Source organism: Akebia trifoliata, chromosome 2 (genome assembly GCF_017979445.1).
Source record: "Akebia trifoliata isolate Shusen 1 chromosome 2, ASM1797944v1, whole genome shotgun sequence".
NCBI classification, from domain to species: domain Eukaryota; kingdom Viridiplantae; phylum Streptophyta; class Magnoliopsida; order Ranunculales; family Lardizabalaceae; genus Akebia; species Akebia trifoliata.
In genome coordinates, this window is record NC_141376.1 from 2,036,149 (window position 1) to 2,055,199 (window position 19,051).

Here is a 19,051-nt window from a genome sequence, read left to right on the forward strand (position 1 = left end):
CAGGAAAGGGTTGTGCTAGAGGTCCCGATGATGAAGGATGTCAGGTCCAGGGAAAAAACTATGAAGATTGCAGTAAACACATCAGGTAATTAGAAATTAACAAAAGATAGTTGAAATAAGTTGACTCACCAGTCAGGGTTGGCAAATAATGGTGATTTTATATGATGATTTACTGACTTGGAAAATTAATTAATTAATTTGCTGGTGGTGATGCATGCAGGTGTTGAATCAGTACAGTTAAAAGGTGATGAGAAGAATCTAATAGATGTTACTGATAAGGGGATCGATGCAACAATGCTGACCATGAATACTAGGAAAAAACTTGGTCACACAGAACTTGTTAGTGTGGAACCGATTGGGGGAAAGAAAGAGAAGAAGAGTGAAGCAACTTCAACCGAGATTTCAACACATTACGCTTCCATGAAAGTAAGCAAAACACCTTTATTTTTTCACTATCAATTCTCGAAACCTTTGATCATGACTAAAAAGTATATTATTATTATTTTTTTATATGAGTTTTCCTTGAAATCTAAAGTGCTGTGTGGTGTTGGATTGTCAATTTGGTAATCCATTTGAGCTCAACGACTGTTATATGGTAAGATGTCACATCTTACCAAAGAAAGTATTTTTCAAATCTTACTAAGAACCGTTAGCCCACATGGATTATTAATTTGGCAATCCAACACAATAACTAGCCTTCTAGCCTTCATGGAAAAGCTCAGATTCAAAAGAAAAAAAAAATTCAAAAAACAATCTTTTTTGCCCTTGATTGGAGGTGTTGAAAATGAACAATTACTAAATTTCAAAATTTAAAATTAAAATTCAACCACAAAAACTAAACTTTTTTTTTTTTTTTCAAATATATATATATATAGTTTCAGAATTTTCTCCTATATAACTTTGTGGCATCAAATCTTGTTTTTGGATGACTGATGTGGTTAGGATCACTCCAAGTTATGTTAAGTAATAAATTAACCTCATCAAATTGAATTTTATGACTACAAGGTTTTTGTTTTTGTTTTTTGGCTTGGTGGAGTTAGTGGTTAACAATTAATATTAGTATAACAAAGGGTTTAAGGATTTGAACCTAATCCCTTGGGAACAACCTCCACAAAGTCTTACCACTTAGTTAAGTGGATCCCCACTACAAGATTTGGTGGGTGACAAACTTGATAAAGTAAGGTTCCCTTGGAATTATTAGAACTCCAAGGGAGTTTTTGTAATAAAAGTGCAACAATTAGGTCTATCGGATAAATCTCTCTCTCATATATATATATCCTTCCCTACCCATAGTCGAAGATTTGTTGTTTTGAAATTTATGTGCCAAATTGATGAATCAATGGTACGATGCCATGTGTATTTAAAACAAGTAAAATCAAGGACTTTTAAATGAGGCATGATAATCTGACTCCCCCACGTGGCATGCTCAAAATACTCTCCTGACATGGCACGTGCTAGAACCATATATTTTTTTTCCTTGGGATACACATGTGCACATCCCCATAAAATATGTAGTTGTGTATCCAAAGGCAAAAAAAAGATCTATGGTTCTAGCACATGCCATGTCAGGAAAGTATTTTGAGTACGCCACTTGAGAGAATAAAAAAATCATTACTCATTTTCAATTGCTTGGAAATTTTAGCCAATAGTAATACGTTCATTAGCATAGCACATAAATTTCAAAATAGCAAGTCTCTGTTCCCAATACCATACCTTGTATTACATTCCTTCACATGTTCAATTTTCTTTCTCTATTAGAAGCCATCATTATAGATAAGCACCTCTAAGGAAGAGTCTTTGGCTAACCTTATTTTTAGTAAGGAGGACATGTTGTGTATGTGAACACCTTTGTGAAGCTCACTAAGTAATTTGATCAAACATCTATTAGATATTTCACCAAACACCTTATTTGCCACACATTCCAAAACCTTGTTTGATAATGACAATAAACGATAAACCCAATTAATAATAGCAAATGCAAATAAAGATAAACAATCACACAAAAAAAGAGTAAGAACACAATACCCACAACACAAGATGTTACATGGTTCACCTAAAGGCTATGTTCATAGAGGTACAAGCATTGGAGTTTGATTTGACAATAAAGAAAACGGGACAAATCGATACAAGGAAACACCTCTATCATTTAGCTTCGCCTTCTCAAGATCTTAATCTTCTCAAACCTCTCAACCTCTCCTCTCTTGGATTTTCTTTTTTTTCTCTACTCTTTTCTTTAGAAAAAACTTAGACTAAGTTTGTGTTTGTTAACACTTCTGAAGTTTGAATTAAGGTGATCCACTTTTAAAATTCAGATTTTAGAAGCTTTATTTCCGTTTGTTTTGGTTCAGATTTAAGATTTCAAAACCAAAATTTAGAAGTTTTGAATTAGCGATGGAGGGATGTTGAATGAAACTTCTAAAGTCTGATTTCTAGATTCAGACTTCAGATGTTTCCAGACTTTAGACTTCAATCTTCAGAATTGTTACCAGAAAACAAAAATCCCTTTTAGAAGCACCACATAAGTGGGTCACTTACATAAGTTACAAGTCCAACCTAAATTACCTTTCACCGACCCAAAAAACATACACACTTGGATCAGGCCTAATTGATTTGGAATCATAACTTCAACAGGGCATTGATCTCCTTTACAACGAAGAAGAAGAAAAAAAAGAATTACAAAAGAGAACCACTAAGGAGGAGTCCTTGGCCAGCCTTGTTTTAAGTAAGGAGGAGACTAAGCCCTTATACAAAGAAGAAGAACTACAAAAGAGCACCACTGAGGAGTCCTCAACCAACCTTGTTTTAAGAAAGGAGGAGACTGAGCCCCCATACAAAGAAGAAGAAGAATTACAGAAGAGTACCAGTGAGGAGTCCTTGGCCAGCCTTGTTTTAAGTAAGGAGGAGACTGAGCCCATATACAAAGAAGAATTACAAAAGAGCACCACTGATGAGTCCTCAGCCAGCTTTGTTTTAAGTAAGAAGGAGCCCGAGCCCCTTTACAAAGAAGAAGAAGAACTCAGCTTTGGGCATTTGGGTCAGCAACACCAATGGGAACTATGCCAACTACCCGACCAACAAGAACTCACTTGTTTCCTTTGCAAACTCATCATAGCCCCCAACGAGTGCTATGGTCACAATCATGTTCCTGCAACAATCCAACACACCATCGTTGACCCAAACGACAATGTGCTTACCCAAATTTCCACACCCATCACCAACGCTAGTGGTTCATTTAAATGCAGAGCTTGTGGTGGAGTACCGATAGGCATCGGCTTCTCCTTCAATTGTCCCAAATGTGCCACCTATTATCATCCCCAATGCTTAAATATTCCCAAACCATTAATTTGTGAGGTATGCCATAGACCTGGTATCGACAAATGGCTCTATCCGTGTGATGCATGTGGATTTGATGTAGAGTTATTAGGTTGTGCCACCAGTACCACCAATCCAGGAACAGAATCTCAACTTCAAAATCAATCAGAGTCGCTGAGTGAAACCACAACGATACTGAAAGATACCTTTAGTGTTGCTGCTAGTCTTTCGACAAGTCCTCCACGGATTACTTCAGAAGTTGAAGTAGGGATTAATAGCTGTGGTAATGTTATTGCACCTTATGTGACAATGGGTGGTTTTCGTAATTACAGTGAACAAGGGGATCAACAAGTTGTGAGTGGTGATGCTAATCAGACCCAGCCATCTGATTCTGATCTTCAAGTGAGTACTGAGAAGAGGACGAATGTAGCTTTAATAATTGCAGAGGCTATAGAGAAAAGGAGGGAAAAGAGATCAGATTCCACAAATCCAAGAATTGAACCCAAGGTAAGTGCTTAGATACATTAATGATTTTCGTTTTGACTTTATATCATAATTTATATAGAGATTAATTAAGATGTGGTTGGTTGTGTTTTATTTAACTCTATGATTTCAGCCAAGGTCAGGGTGTTGCCGTTGGTTTACGTGCTTCTGCTACTGCCACGTAGGACCTATGGAATGACGATCGAATATACAAAAGGATGGAACAATTAGTTAAGGTCTTGCCAGTCGTAAACCTTATTATTCATGACCTTTGTATGAATGTACTTTAAGGTAATAATGATATGCATGAGATGAACTTTATCCTTACTGCTAGGTATGTATCTTACACATAACTTAACATTTGGATTTGTTGTGTTAATGTTCTGTATTCTGTTTTGGGGAGTTATGGTATTTTTGGTAACTCTCAGTTTTATAAATAGAAATCTCTAAGACTGCAAACCGATGAGAAAATAGTGATTGTTTTCATTATGTTCCATGGGCATGGGCACGCAGTAGTTTGGGATGTCCAACATTACTTTACCCCCATGAATACATATTAAGTCCAAAGAAATGACTCAGACAAGACTAACTCTCTAGACGGACGGATTTACACCGGGGGCAATGGAGTATTTTTGAAAATTATAAAAATTTATATACCATTACAATTGATTATAGTGGTAAAGAACAAAATCTACCACTATTATCCCCTCATAAGAATTTTTAAAGTTCATAAGGGTCTTAATTACCCTCTTGTAAACAAAATCTTGGCGCTGCCTTTCTCTAGATCCATGTGCTTTTTAGATATTGTTGGATCATGTCAATTTGATTATCTACTTGACAACCAAGGAGAATGTAACCATGTTTTTATTTTCCTAAAATTTAGATCAATCCATGCATATAAATAAAAAAAATTCAAATATAGATTAGATCCGAATTTTTCGTTATTTATTTATGAACTTGCATTTATTCTACAATACCATTAACCATTTAGTTCTAGACTCATTATAGATAAGCTCTTGCGGTCAATATCATATTTGTTAAAGGTCATTATACTCTAGGCCAAAGGTATTGGGCCATAAATTAGGTTGACTGGTTGCAAATGAATTTGGCACCATGTGCGACTAACATGTACCATGTAACTTAGCCGTCATCCTCAACAGCTAATTTCTTGTCATCTTCCTCTCATTATACATAGAACCTTCAACTCTCATCCAAGTGTCAATTGTCATTGGCGTCGTTTATATTCCTTGCAAGACTAAACCACCGTCTTATTGAGTCGTGATAATCTGATGCTCTCTTTTTAGACGCTTCCGTCACAAAATCATAGATCCTTTGCTCTTGGATATACAAGAAAAAGATTTATGATTCTATAACTACGAGATTAGGAGCATATTGGGGGTGTCTGAAAAAAAGAGTGTCAAATTATCATTAGTTATTTATTTATCTCGTTCTCTACATAAATCTGAATGATTCAATTTTGTGTTTACAATTAGGATCATGCATTTGTTTTTAGACTAATGAAAATTTGACATCCCAAAACCTAATGCTTTTTGTACATTCTCTGATGTGGCAGTGCATAAGAGTCAATTCTTTTTTTATGAGTCATTTCTAATAAATCATCATAATAAATAAATATATAAATAACCTCATAAATGAGATTGAGATAAGATTCAAAACCCCCAAACCTTGAGGTTAAAAACTCCCTATATCTTAAAGTTAAAAGGATTTTTTGAAACATAAAAATATTTTAAGAAGAAGGAAGGATGATTTTAGTTTTTGAACAGTGTTTTCTATTTTTAGTAATTAAGTGATTAAAAAAAAAATTACGTATGATTTCAAACTCCTTATGCCATTCTTCAACAAGAAAATGGATTTTTTGAAAAATTAATAATAAACTGATTAAAAAGACACTTGAATTTCACTCTTTGACGTGACTGTGTTTACGTAATCATAAATCTTTTGCCGAAGAAAAAGATCTACGGTTCTATGCTTAGTCCGTGTTTATCGGTACTCTTTTTTATTAGTTTATAGAATAATGCTGAAGTGACTCAAGGTGAACCTCATATCGTGCTTCTTGACATGAAAGTGTATGAGAACCCTAGATACTTTTCATTGAGATACGAGTACAAAAGCATCTATGGTTTATATTCACTTTAACGTCAAGAAGCACGATATGAGGTTCCAGCTTGAGTCACTCCAGCACAACTCTAGTTTATGAGAGAAGACTTAGGTCAAGAGGACATGTCATCAGTTTGAAAACACAGGGGTACCTCGAATATTCACCTAAAACGTGAGGGGCACTAATGACAGAAAGTCCTCATTTTTTACTGTTCGCGTCTGCCTTTCATCCAACTCCACCAACCCACACCCATACCTCTCTGCCTCTCGCCCTCTCTGCGAATTCTCAGAGAGAAAGAGAGAGAGAGAAGAGGCCATGGAGAGGTTAATATTCTCTTCTTCTCTACCCTTCAATCCCACTCTAAAACTCTCTCATTTTCCTCCTCAAATATGTGAAAGACTAAAAAATTTTCCGTTTTCACGCGCCGAGTCTAGGCGGTTTGGCTCGTTGTTCTTGAAAAATGAAGACTCGCATTGTTCTTTTGCTTCTTCAATCTCTCCTGCAAAGCATCCTGTTCGATGTTCTTCTTCTTCCTGTCCGACCAACGATGATGCCGCCCAATCGATGCCCATTCTCTGTTTCCTCAAGAAGATTGCTGGAGCAGATTCTGAGCAAGGAGGGGTATGCTTCTTTTAAGATAATCCAACTTTATTTTGGAGGGATTTTGAGTTTATGATTTTTGTGGATTTTTTTCTTGATTTTCACTAGATTACATAGTTGTAATCTTTTGATATGGTTAAAGACGTAACTGACCCTTTAATTGTAATATTCTGTTTAATCAACTTGTTTCATCTTGTACTCCATTTTTTTTTTTTTTATACTCTCGATATTTGGGTTATTGTTCAATGTCTAGAAATGTGAAGGATGGGTTTTCAAATTACAACTCACTCCCGATTTGGTTTGGGCTTAATTTCTATGAAAAGTTACGTGGTTTTTCCGTATTTAAATGTGAAAAAATAGTTAATGTATTGTGTAATTTTGGCTGAGAGATTTTACAAATTTTTTTTTTTTTTTTGGGTGGTTGAGGAATCTGGGATTAGAGGAACGTTTGAAGTTTTGAAAGCAGAGATAGACACTTGGACGTGGTTTCTGGGATTATAGGAAGAAGGGGTTGCATTGACAACCTCTTGTATGTGTTGTTGTGTATGTGAACACCCTTGTGAAGATACTTAATAATTTAGTCAAATACCGTATATGCTACACCTTCCAAGACCTTGCTTGATAAGGGCAATGAAGAGTAACCCAACTAATACTAGCAAATGCAAAGAAGATAAACAACCAAACAAAAAAAAGAGTATGAACATAATTCCCACAACACGAGATTTTACGTGGTTCATCAAGGGCTATGTCACGGAGGTATGAGCGTTAGAGCTCGATTTCACTATGAAGAAAACGGGGTAAATCGATACAACGACTCCTTTTATCACTTAGATTCACCTTTTTCTAGATCTCAATCTTCCCAAACCTCTCAACCTCTCCTCTCTTGGGTTTCTTTCTTTCTCTTCACTCTTCTCTAAAAAAGACTTAGACTTGAAGTTAGACTTCTTACAATAAAAGAACAACACCTTTTTTAGAAGCACCACATAAGTGGGTCACTTACATAAATTACAAGCCCAACTCAAAATTACCTTGGACTGACCCAAAAATACACACACTTGGACCGGGTCTCGTTGATTTTTTGAGCTATACTTCAATGTGTGTGTGTGTGTGCACGCGCGTGCGTGTGTGTTCTATAAATCAAATAATTTATTGATGAAAGTCTGTGAAGGTAATTAAAAGGAGTTCTATCATTGAACTTGGACCGCCCTTTATTCAAATGGCTGACGCCTTATAGATTAAATTGTAAACGGTTCCCACGAGACTAATAGGTCTAAAATCATTCAAACGCTTAATAACGGTACAATTCTTCCTCTGATTTCATCATATCTTCCCTCACAAATAATATCAACACTTTCTAAATAACCAAATATGAACCAATGTATTTGAACCCACCCGGAGCCCTATCCCCCTCCCCACCAACTCTTTCACTGCTTCACCATCTTCTCATAAATCGGTTTCTTCAAAAAATCACTTTGAGCCCTCAATAAATGGTTAACAATAATTCATCAAGAGTAGATCTTATTTAGTATGCTTCCGTGCACAAGTTATTATGGAAATCTACAATCCTCTCTCAAATGAGCTACTTTACTTTTAGGCTACAAAGATCTTTTTAGAACTAGAAGCTCCTCATTGTTCTCTTACCATTCCATGTATTTGTACACAAATGTATATCCAAAAGTTTTTCTTACTGACTTTACCAAAACAAGCTAGTTTTATGACTTGAATAAGGTTGATTGGAGGCCAAGAACACAATCTTTAAAAAGAAAAAACTAAAAAAAGATTGAAATAATTAGAGGTGCTTTCCTCAAGAGGGACTTCATCGCCATCAAGCAGATGGACAACTTTTTCACTGCTTATAGAATTAGGCATTTTGTGCAGTCAAACATTTAGAAATGCCCATGAACAATGTTTTTAAAAGAGTATGTCGTGTACACCTCAAGGCAAGTCATTTCCAAGGCATATGCCTCAGGAATTTTGTAAATACTTTGTAACTTAGTTGGGTCAATGTGCTTCTAGTGAACTGGTGGCAACTTCTTGATAGATTAAATAGTTAAAATTCCATTTAGTCCATTGTCAAGCATGGGTTTAACACCCAACTTACTCTTTGATTTTTTTAATGCTTTAAGCACCAATTTGATTGATTTTAGAAGGTTCATAGTTTTACAGCTTATGTTTAAAATATAAGAGCCTGTTCATATCACCGTTTTTGCTCCACAAGAGGATTCTTTATCATTTTTGTGAATAACTTTTTTTGTTCCCCAAAATGGTGAATCCAAACATGCCTGGCTTTATAAGTGATGTTTGAAGCCCAGACTGACTAGATAATTTATCCGTTTTTTTATTGTCTAGGTTTTGAAACATTGGTTGCACTTATAAAGATTTTCTATCTGTTATGCCAACACAGCTTTCCTTTGGCTTAAATCTCCAATGTTTATTTTTAATGCTGATATAATTTCCACTCTTGAAAACTTTCAGGCTGTTCCTGCTGGCACAGTCATTCTGCTATCTGCCTTAATTCTGCTTTTTGTCCACCCAATTATTACTTCTCAAGCCTATGCCACAGTCCAATCTGCTACCAAATCTGGGAGCTCAGCTGTCACTGCTATTGGTGGAAAACTTGTTCAGACCGGATTACTAAGTAGTGCTTGGACTGGCTTCTTTGCTGGTTGTTTACACACACTATCAGGACCAGACCATCTTGCAGCCTTGGCCCCACTCTCAATTGGCCGTACCCGGATGGAGAGTGCTGCAGTCGGAGCTCTCTGGGGTTGTGGGCATGATGCAGGCCAAGTTATGTTTGGATTGTTGTTTCTACTACTCAAGGACCCTCTCCACATCGAGGTCTTCCGTACATGGGGTACAAGAGTAGTGGGCCTGACCTTATTGGTTATAGGTGCAATGGGGATTAAAGAGGCATCAGAGGTCCCTATCCCATGTGTTGGTCTAGAGAATGGGGAGTCTGACATAAGTGTCTTCAAATCCATCAAAACCCCAATGGTTGGAAAGAAGAATATTGGGTTTGCAACTTTTGCCACGGGCGTTGTCCATGGTTTGCAGCCCGATGCTTTGATGATGGTGTTGCCTGCTCTTGCTTTGCCTTCACGAATGGCTGGAGCCACCTTTCTAGGTATGTTCTTGCTTGGGACGGTATTTTCTATGGGAAGTTATACTATGTTCATAGGTTCGTGTAGTCAGGCTTTGAAAGAAAGAATCCCTAGAATAACTGAGAAACTTACTTGGGCTTCCTCCCTTATCGCCATTGCTCTTGGATTCGCCATTCTTATTAGCCAATTCTTTGGGTTGAGTCTCTATTGATAATTTGAAGTCTCTCTAGATTATCCATGTCCTCCAGTTTCCCTTTACTCTTAGAAAAAGAATCTTGTATAAATGAGTAATTGATCTATTTACAACAAATGGCGCTCCTATATTCTGCCAAGCTCATCGATAATCTTTTCTTCTGGCCTCATCTTGTTTTGCTCAGTTATGGTTTTGATATAGAAGAGGATCCTTTCTTTCTGCCTTTGATATCTCTGGAATCTCTTTGTTACCCAGTTCATGATAGATGGGTTTGCAGATTTGCATTACCCATCCGATTTATGGTTCAGTACGGTTAAAAATGCTTGATTTCCTATTTCTCATACAAATTTTACCCGGAATTGTCCGTTTACCTTGTATTTCATTTGACATTTGTGCTTGTCATTTGTATCCTTTTTTTATCTTGGATTGAAGAGTTTCAATTTATGTAATTTTGGATCTTTAGTTGAATACACACAGACAGCATGAGACTGATGTCACAAATCACAAGCATGGTAAATATGACAGTTTTTTCTCTGCTGTACATGTCAATATGGCAAAGGTTGCCTACCCATGTGTGCCATTGCACACATCATATCTAAACTGAGGCATGAGACGAGGCCTTTTCAGTAGCCAGAGCCTTGAGGCTTATGCCTCAAAGCTCACACGTGTATATTTTTAAAATAGATAAATAATTTTTTTTTTTTTAATTAGGAAGTAAATAGCACTGCATTGAATTGTTTCAAGACTTACTTTAATTGCTTTTACAAATCTCCATCAGAACCAGATTAATTGGATTGATGTATAAGTTGACATAGATCCAAGATATTTGATGTCATTGAATCATATGATGAAGAGATTCGACTTTTACATGTAGAGATTGGTTGAAAACAGTATCTACTTTTTATAAGTGATCTCATTGCATCAATGTACACCATATTAGGTCATTAACAATCGATGTAAAACTTAGCCATCTAATATGAAACTAACTCCATTTCCTTCAGTGTTAGCTGGTTGAATCAAAGGATTTACCTTGAGTAACTCAGCCGGATACACATTGCCATTAACAATAAATAGAAAAATAAGGAAGTTACATAACCACCTAAACATCCCATGTTTTCTTAAACTACCCATTCTTATCTAGAGTTTTGATAAGATGTATCACAATTCTTATTTACTAAGTAACATTAATCTCTATTAGGCCCCATCAAAGAGCACATCAGTAACCATCCAACAATTGATTATAGGAAAACCACCATATCAAATTATTCCCTTAATGGCGAAAAATAACAATTGTGGCCAATAACAACAATATTAGCATGGTTTGCCATGACAGAAGAAGCTGTTGACGTTATTGCTGATGATAGGACGGAAGAGGACTTCATAGGCTTTCTGTGAGGGATGATAACTGTCCCAAAATACATACTTGGAATCGTCCTCACAAGTGCATGGGCTCAACTTGTTACACAGAAATGTTACCTCTATCTTCCCTGTACCACAGCATCCTCTGTTCACCACTTCAAACCCTAACAAAATATCATATATTCAGGAATATGTAAACATAATATGATATGGTACTTTGAGGGCTACCAAAGTAAAGTGTCAGTGGGTACCCACACTACTCTTTACTTTGATGATTGTGATGGTGGTGATGATGATGAGAATAATTACCAAAAGGGATTGGGTTGTTGATGAGATCAAGTAGAGGATTATAGATATCAATGTAGACAAGCCTTCCATGTGGGAGCTCTCTATTAAGACGGTGAAGTTCGGAAGAGAGCTTGGAGTTGAATAACAAAGCTGCTCTATTGTTATCCTCTGCACATTCTCTTTGTCTCCCTCCACACAGTGTTCTTTGTGATGGTACACATCCTACTGGTGGAGCACTGAACACACCTACTCTTCGTGCTCCCAACTCATACAATTCCTACCATTTATTATTATTATTATTATTATCATTATTATCATTATTATTATTATTATTATTATTATTTATAGATGAAAATTAAATAATCTTTCATCTGATGGTTGAAGTTACCTGAAAGAAAGTAGAAGCACCTTGGAGCATGAGATCAGTGTAAGCCTGGACATCATACTTGGGGCTCCTTAAATTAGAAGTACTCGCAATGTCATTGCTCCCTCCTACAACTAAATATAGGCTGTCTGATATAATTTTCGCTGCTCTTTCTTCCCCCGCAATGGCCTTCAACTTCCTTATGTATTCTTGGAACATTTTTAGTTGGTCCGAGAGTCCAAAGACCCTCTGATAATTATTGGAGAAACCACAAATAACAACTTAGATAAAATAAAATGCTTGGGTCATGTAGATTTTGACCTTGGGCTAGGGGTGTCAATGGGTCGGTTTCAGTTCGGTTCCTATGAATATGGGAACCATAACCTTTATATTTTATTGGTTCCGGTTCTTGTCGGTTCCTGCTCTGATTTTAAAATAAGTGGAACTGGGATTGAAATCATCAAAAATCACTGGTACCCGTCGGTTCTAGTTCTCAAGAATCAAATGAGAAAAATTATTTCAAAATCATTATAAAAAAAAATCCTTCTAAAAAATAACATATTATTTGTAAATTATCAACTTAATAATATTTTGTTCCATTAAAATAATGATTTAATGACTTTTATTTTCAAATATTAAAAATTATTTTTTTTACAAGTAATAAATTTAAAAAGAAATGACTCATCTTAAGCTCAAATATTTAGTTTATATGAAATTTGAAGGACTTTATATCATATATGTTAATTGTAAAATATAGGATTATCTTGAATCATGTATGATGTAAAAATAAATGATAAAATAAATCAGTTCCAGGTACTCGTGGGTACCCATCGGATATAATCTAATGGTTCTGGTTCCTCTCGGTTCAGGTCCATACTAGACCAACTCTAATCGGTTCCAAATAAAAAGGGAACCAAAATTGAAGTTTTCGATTCGATTCTGGTTCAATTCCGGGTAAATGGGTACCCATTGACACCCTACCTCGATCCTCTTTTACAAACTAATGCTAAATGATCTAAATGCCCTTATCTTCAACCTCTAACTAAAAACCCCTGATTTGTCTTTCAAAATTTGTCATCTTCAAGTTCTTTGATTTTTATCTTTAATCTATTGTTTTCAACCTCATCTTAATCTTTTGTCAAAATCCCTTCATCTTTATATTCAAATTTTCATTTTAAACTTCCTCAAAATCTTATCTTGTCAAAAGATTTTCAAGGTTGAAATACTTAAGAATAAGATTGGAGATGATTGGTTATGAGAAAGGAAAATAATAATAATCAAGGGTGAGCTATAAGTTGAAGACTAGGTCATTGGGGTCATTTTCTGTTAGTCTATGGGCTAAGACTGAGTTTTGGGGGGGGGGGGGGGGGGGGGGGGTGGGGGGGGGGGGGGGCTATACAATCATTTTGAAGACTTGGATTGGTGAAAATATATATATATATTATTATTATTATAAAGTCTTGAAAATATACCGCCATTTGAGATGTGAGTGGATCGTATCCTGAACCGCCAGAAGCGAAGCTTACTCCAGTGAGTAGGTCCTCAGGTTTTAAGTTTGGGTCCAGATAAGCTGGTAAAAGCTCCTTAATTCCCAATTCTTCGGCTGCCAAATAAAATAAAATAAAATAATAATACTTGATTATCAAATAAATGATTTTACAGCAGATGACATGGCACTAGTTTATTGGTGTTGGAAGCTTTTCCAGTCCAACACGGTTGGACACTGTAATTATTCCACAAAATATTGTTTGGTAGGTTGTAGAAGTGTCATCCAGCAGCAGTCATATTTTGAAAAACCACCCCCCAACGCTGTTAATGTCACGAAGGAAATCTACCACGTGTCATTAAGAGACTGTCACCTATGCATAAGAGGTGGGCCCTCATGAATTAGGAAAGGTTTTCCTTAAAATGGTACTTTAACAGCAATCCCAATAAAGTTTTAGATACTGTTTATTTTTCGAGAATCTTCTTTTCTAGATGTAGATGGATTATTGGCCTTGCTTACTGGTTGAGGGAGAAGAGAGAACATCCAGACGGGCTGTACGAGAGAACTCACCACTTACCCAAACCCAAAAAACAAAAAAGAGAGAGACACTACAACAAGCGCTTTAAATGTTCACGTGACAAAAGGGACAACTGCATCGTACCCTATCAGAAGATTTTTAATTAAGCATGCTTAGAAAAGAGTAGTACCAACATGAATGTCATGTCTGTCTATGTAGAAAGTATTTGTGTTATTTTACATGTTGTAACGAAAATTTGAGGTTATGGATTCAAGTCCAACTTAAGTTATGGCATCAAAATCATATATCTTAGCAACTTAACTAAGTTGACCCATTCATAACTTCTTAGAGTAAAAAGGTGAAAAATCGAATTATGAGATGTACTTTATTTACAGAAAAGTCAGTCCCATTTTTTTTATAGAATCTCGGATGACTAATTACACGAATCCATCCTCAAATTTTTTTATATAAAAAAAATACCCTTATTAGACCTTGTGGGGTGGGCTAATGAGAGTAGTTTCTTTATTTGGGGATTCCTTCAATGCATGTGGACTCGTGTGATTGGTGGGGATTTTATGATATCCAGGTATAATTGACTTTTATGTGATAATAAAAGAAAATTCATTGAATCACTATCTTTATGGAAAGCAATGGTGTAATCTTCTATGCTCTTAGACAAAATTTTTTTTTTTTTTTTTTTGAATAGTATTCAAATGTAAGTCCTACCCAATCTTAGATTTATGTCTATATATACTCTAATGAATTTACAGACAAAAAATATAAGACACATTACGGATATGTTCATGCATGCATGATTAGTATTTCTTCATACATACCGATAAGATCTGACGGGATCTTCCCATTACTAAAGCGTCCAGTTGGTTGTCCACCCATGAAATCCCTCCCATATGGAGGAAAATCGCACTTGAGCATAGTGTGGATGTAGTTGTTGTTTCCAGGATCCACAATGGAATCTCCAAACACTAAAACAGCTGGAACCTCTACACCTTTAGGCAAGTTTACGAGGGCTTGGTTTATTTGTAAAAGAAGAGAAATCAGAAGACAGAGTAAAAGTAAGGTTGAAGATGGAGAAAAGTAAGAATCCAGCTTTAGAGAAAGAAGCTTCATTGTTTTTGGAAAGAAAAAGAAAAGGCGGGATTGTCTTAGTTGAAAAACAAGGAAATTGAGAGAACTAGCTTTTATAGAATGTATTCTGCACATCTTGAGAGTTGAGAATGCTTTTTAGCTAATCAAAGTCTTGGTGTACGCCTCAGGCAGATGTCTTCCTTATGGTCCAGACAGTTGGTTGTTGCATGAGATTTGTGTTCTGTGAATAAAAGTAAGTTATGGCCTAAGGAAGACACTTTCCTGAGGTGGACAGCAACATAACTGTATTTCAGGTATTTATTGTTTGGAGATGAAATGAGATATGGTGGTTGAGTTAACACAAAGGTAGCTACGAACGTATGTGACGTTGAGAAACGTTTTTAAACTAATGTTTTTTAAAAATTGGACCAAACCAGAGCTATGGATTTTTGTCATAAAATTGGTTTAGCTAATGCACCATCTGTTGTTTTCTTCGGCAACACCAAGCAACAAACAAAAACATAAGAATTTATGTGATTTCACAATGTTTATCAGTTCATGGATCCAAATAAGAACAATCATTATGTCTTTCAAATTTTACATCCTAAAGATGTCTGTTTATACAATCGAAAATTGCTAAAACATGTCTATCCTGACAAGAGGCATTAACCAGACTTGTGTCTCGTTCCTATAATAACATACAGTGTTTCTATGATACCTTTTTATTGGAGAGGTTGCATGTAATGTAGAAAATGGTTTGCAAGGAGTCCAATGTATTTCAAATACCTAAATTGTGTCATGTAAATATTGCTCCTATTTCATAGGAATAGGGTATCTTACTTGATCTGATTCTTTTATAAGTATTATTATAAATAGAATTATAAATCTTAAAAAATGAGACTTCTGAAGTGTTTGAGAATGAATAAAGATCCAATAAGGAGCTCTGCAACAATTCCATATGTTTTAATCTTCAATTAACACTTGCCACATAGATCTTGTTCCTCTGACACATGCATCCTTTTTGAGATTAAAGGATAAAGGAGAAAAAAAATTAAGTGTATTATTAAAAAAAAAATTAAAAATAATAAAATAGATTAAAAGAGTAAAAGATAAAATATAATAAAATTAGAATAAAGAAGAAAAGGAATACATGGACTCCAGACAAAATTTTACTCAAATGAGATGTTTAATCTAATTAGATAGAAGTTTATCCTACACAAAATTCAATTGGATTTTATCATAGAGATATAGATAACAAAACTTAATTGTGTAGTAAATAAGATATTGGTTGTTATATGGTTATATTAGACCCTATATGGTTGACTGCCACGTGGACTACATATTTGAAGGAAGATGCAAAATTAATGAAAAAATAAAAAGGTAATCAATTAGACATGTCACTATGAGTCTGGGTGAATATTTGAGTTATTTTCATATTGTCGAAACATCACTTCACCTCAGTTTTCTAATAGGGACTAATAGAAATGACCTAAATATCTTTATTTTATGTCTTCCATGATCACATTCGAAAATTTGACCCATTTATCATTGAATTAATAAACAAATACATCAAAGTAATCGATTCTTTTTATTTAAAAATAATTATTATTGTAATTTTAGATCACTGATTTCTTGTCGTTGGATTTTAATTTTTTTTAATTTTTAAATTAATTTTTACAAATTATTAATCAATCTGATTTTAAGTTCAATCTTTCTCTTAATTTCTCAAAAAAACAAAAAAAAAATCGATTTTAAAAGTCAAATTTTGTGTAGATCAGTATTAAAGTATAAAACATCTGACAAAGATGCCCAACAATACCGGTCTCTCGTTTCCACATGATCCTATTTAAGTTTAAAAAATTTAAATATATATATATTCCGTACGGAAAATTAAATTGAGGCAGAAAGGGAAAGGACATGCGCATTTAATCCATCTCAACCATTCGTTCAGAGGGTATTCACGGCTCACGCTGGTTCTGATCAGTAATCAGAAGTGTTCCTCCAGTTACCAACAGTCTCTTATTTTAATATTTTCTTTCTTTCATTTCTACCTTATAGCCATTTTGCACTTTTACCATAATAAATAACAACCACACACAAAGTAGTTGGAAGGTAGTTTCTTTGTTTTATTAGGGGCATTTTCGAGAACTAAACTTGCACCCCTACAGCTAACCAACAGAAAGGTTAAAAGAGAAGAGAGTATATATATACACAGGGGTAGGGGTATGTTCGGCACCCTACTATTTATCTTATGTTTTGTCTTACATGATTTAGAAATTTTAGAATTGACTCAGATTTGATGAAAATGAGTCAATTCCAAAATTTTTAATTTCATAAAAAATGAACGATCTACGATTCTTCAACTTATAAACATGAGGTTAGTGAGAAAGTTATCATCACCAAAAATCAGTCTATTCCAAAATTTCTAATCCATATAAGATAAAACATGTAAGGTAAAATATAGGATATATAGTAGGATGCAGAACATTTTCCATATATATATGGGTCCCGTTCGCCACCCTTAGTTTTACCACACACTTTAACAAACACGTTTTGTCTTACATGGGTTAGAAGTTTCGGAATGAGCTGATTTTTGGTGAGGATGATCTCTATGGTGAGGAGATCATCCTCACCAAAAATCAGCTCATTCCAAAACTTCTAACCCCATCAAAATTGATTTACAAAAAATGGACGGTCCACGATTTTTCAACGTGTAAACATGGGGCTAAACATTCGGAATGAGCTGATTTTTGGGGAGGATGATCTTCTAATCATAGAGATCATCCTCACCAAAAATCAGCTCATTCCAAAACTTCTAACCCATGTAGGACAAAAAACGTTTGTTAAAGTGTGTGGTAAAACTTAGGGTGCTGAACATTTCCCTATATATATATAGGGAAATGTTCAGCAACAAACATTTTGACAAACATTTTGGCAAAACATTTTTCAGAATATGGGTTGGAGGTTTTGGAATGGGCTGATTTTTGGTGAGGATGATCTCTACGGTGAGGAGATCATCATCACCAAAAATCAGCCTATTCCAAAACTTCTAACCCCATCAAAAATGGTTTACAAAAAATGGACGGTCCACGATTTTTCAACTTGTAAACACGGGGCTAGAAGTTTTGGAATGGGCTGATTTTTGGTGAGGATGATCTCCTCACTGTAGAGATCATCCTCACCAAAAATCAACCCATTCCAAGACCTCTAACCCATGTTTTGAAAAATGTTTTGCCAAAATGTTTGTCAAAATGTTTGTTGCTGAAAGGGACCCATATATATATATATTATATATATATATATAGGGTCCCGTTCAGCAACAAACATTTTGACAAACATTTTGGCAAAACATTTTTCAAAACATGGGTTAGAGGTCTTGGAATGGGCTGATTTTTGGCGAGGATGATCTCTACGGTGAGGAGATCATCCTCACCAAAAATCAGCCCATTCCAAAACTTTTAACCCATGTTTACAAGTTGAAAAATCGTTGACCGTCCATTTTTTGTAAACCATTTTTGATGGGGTTAGAAGTTTTGGAATGGGCTGATTTTTGGTGATGATGATCTCCTCATCGTAGAGATCATCCTCACAAAAAATCAACCCATTCCAAAACCTCTTACCCATGTTTTGAAAAATGTTTTGCCAAAATGTTTGTCAAAATGTTTGTTGCTGAACATTTCCCATATATATATATATATATATATATATATATTATCTGGCTTTGTCACAAACTTGTAACAAACATCAAATTAAAATAATACAATAAGACCAAGAAGAATGATTTAATGATAGAAGGGTAAAAGTATCATAATTAGAAATGAATTGAGAAGAGAAAATGTGGGAGAAGCTCTAGTAAGCATTAATCAAATCAAGAGAAACCTGGGTTCGATAATTTGGATATGTTCAAAGAAGGCCAATTGAAAAGTTGAAGATTGTAAAAGAACAGAACCAAGAAATATGATTCGCGATAGTATTTTGTTGTTGAGTATGTGCTCTTGCATATTACCTCTAATCTTGAGTGTTATACACTTAGTTCTATTAAAATTAAATTAAATCTTACATTTATTTTTCTCTAATTATCTCTTATTGTTTTAAATTCTACTTTTCTCTTATATTCTCTATCTACCTCTCTCATGTTCA

The 19,051-nt window shown here is 35.1% G+C and overlaps 3 protein-coding genes across 3 annotated transcripts; 2 read left to right on the forward strand and 1 right to left on the reverse strand.

Moving 5' to 3' along the window:
* Positions 1–5: 5 nt before the first annotated feature.
* Positions 6–4,086, forward strand: LOC147408700 (uncharacterized). The gene is made up of 4 exons (XM_086420911.1): positions 6–85; positions 221–426; positions 2,632–3,819; positions 3,929–4,086. Exons 1-4 carry the CDS (start codon positions 28–30, stop codon positions 3,992–3,994), a joined length of 1,518 nt encoding a protein of 505 aa, XP_086277037.1. The 5' UTR covers positions 6–27; the 3' UTR covers positions 3,995–4,086.
* A 2,018-nt stretch (positions 4,087–6,104) lies between these two features.
* On the forward strand, positions 6,105–10,318 carry LOC147408701 (chloroplast protein FOR GROWTH AND FERTILITY 2-like). Its single transcript, XM_086420921.1, has 2 exons — positions 6,105–6,535; positions 8,990–10,318. The coding sequence occupies exons 1-2, from the start codon at positions 6,230–6,232 to the stop codon at positions 9,827–9,829; spliced, it is 1,146 nt and encodes a 381-aa protein (XP_086277047.1). The 5' UTR covers positions 6,105–6,229; the 3' UTR covers positions 9,830–10,318.
* An 804-nt stretch (positions 10,319–11,122) lies between these two features.
* Positions 11,123–15,237, reverse strand: LOC147408702 (GDSL esterase/lipase EXL3-like). Its single transcript, XM_086460200.1, has 5 exons — positions 14,662–15,237; positions 13,295–13,425; positions 11,847–12,071; positions 11,480–11,735; positions 11,123–11,334 (listed from the first exon to the last, which is right to left on the reverse strand). Exons 1-5 carry the CDS (start codon positions 15,044–15,046, stop codon positions 11,123–11,125), a joined length of 1,209 nt encoding a protein of 402 aa, XP_086316326.1. The 5' UTR covers positions 15,047–15,237.
* Positions 15,238–19,051: the final 3,814 nt, after the last annotated feature.

Coding starts and splice junctions, on each gene's coding strand:
- LOC147408700 (XM_086420911.1), top strand. CDS start 28: ATGATGAAGGATGTCAGGTCCAGGGAAAAAACTATGAAGATTGCAGTA. Junction 86..220: donor GATTGCAGTAAACACATCAG/GTAATTAGAAAT, acceptor TGATGCATGCAG/GTGTTGAATCAGTACAGTTA. Junction 3,820..3,928: donor ATCCAAGAATTGAACCCAAG/GTAAGTGCTTAG, acceptor CTATGATTTCAG/CCAAGGTCAGGGTGTTGCCG.
- LOC147408701 (XM_086420921.1), top strand. CDS start 6,230: ATGGAGAGGTTAATATTCTCTTCTTCTCTACCCTTCAATCCCACTCTA. Junction 6,536..8,989: donor CAGATTCTGAGCAAGGAGGG/GTATGCTTCTTT, acceptor GAAAACTTTCAG/GCTGTTCCTGCTGGCACAGT.
- LOC147408702 (XM_086460200.1), bottom strand. CDS start 15,046: ATGTGCAGAATACATTCTATAAAAGCTAGTTCTCTCAATTTCCTTGTT. Junction 11,736..11,846: donor GTGCTTCTACTTTCTTTCAG/GTAACTTCAACC, acceptor AATAAATGGTAG/GAATTGTATGAGTTGGGAGC. Junction 11,335..11,479: donor CAACAACCCAATCCCTTTTG/GTAATTATTCTC, acceptor ATATTTTGTTAG/GGTTTGAAGTGGTGAACAGA.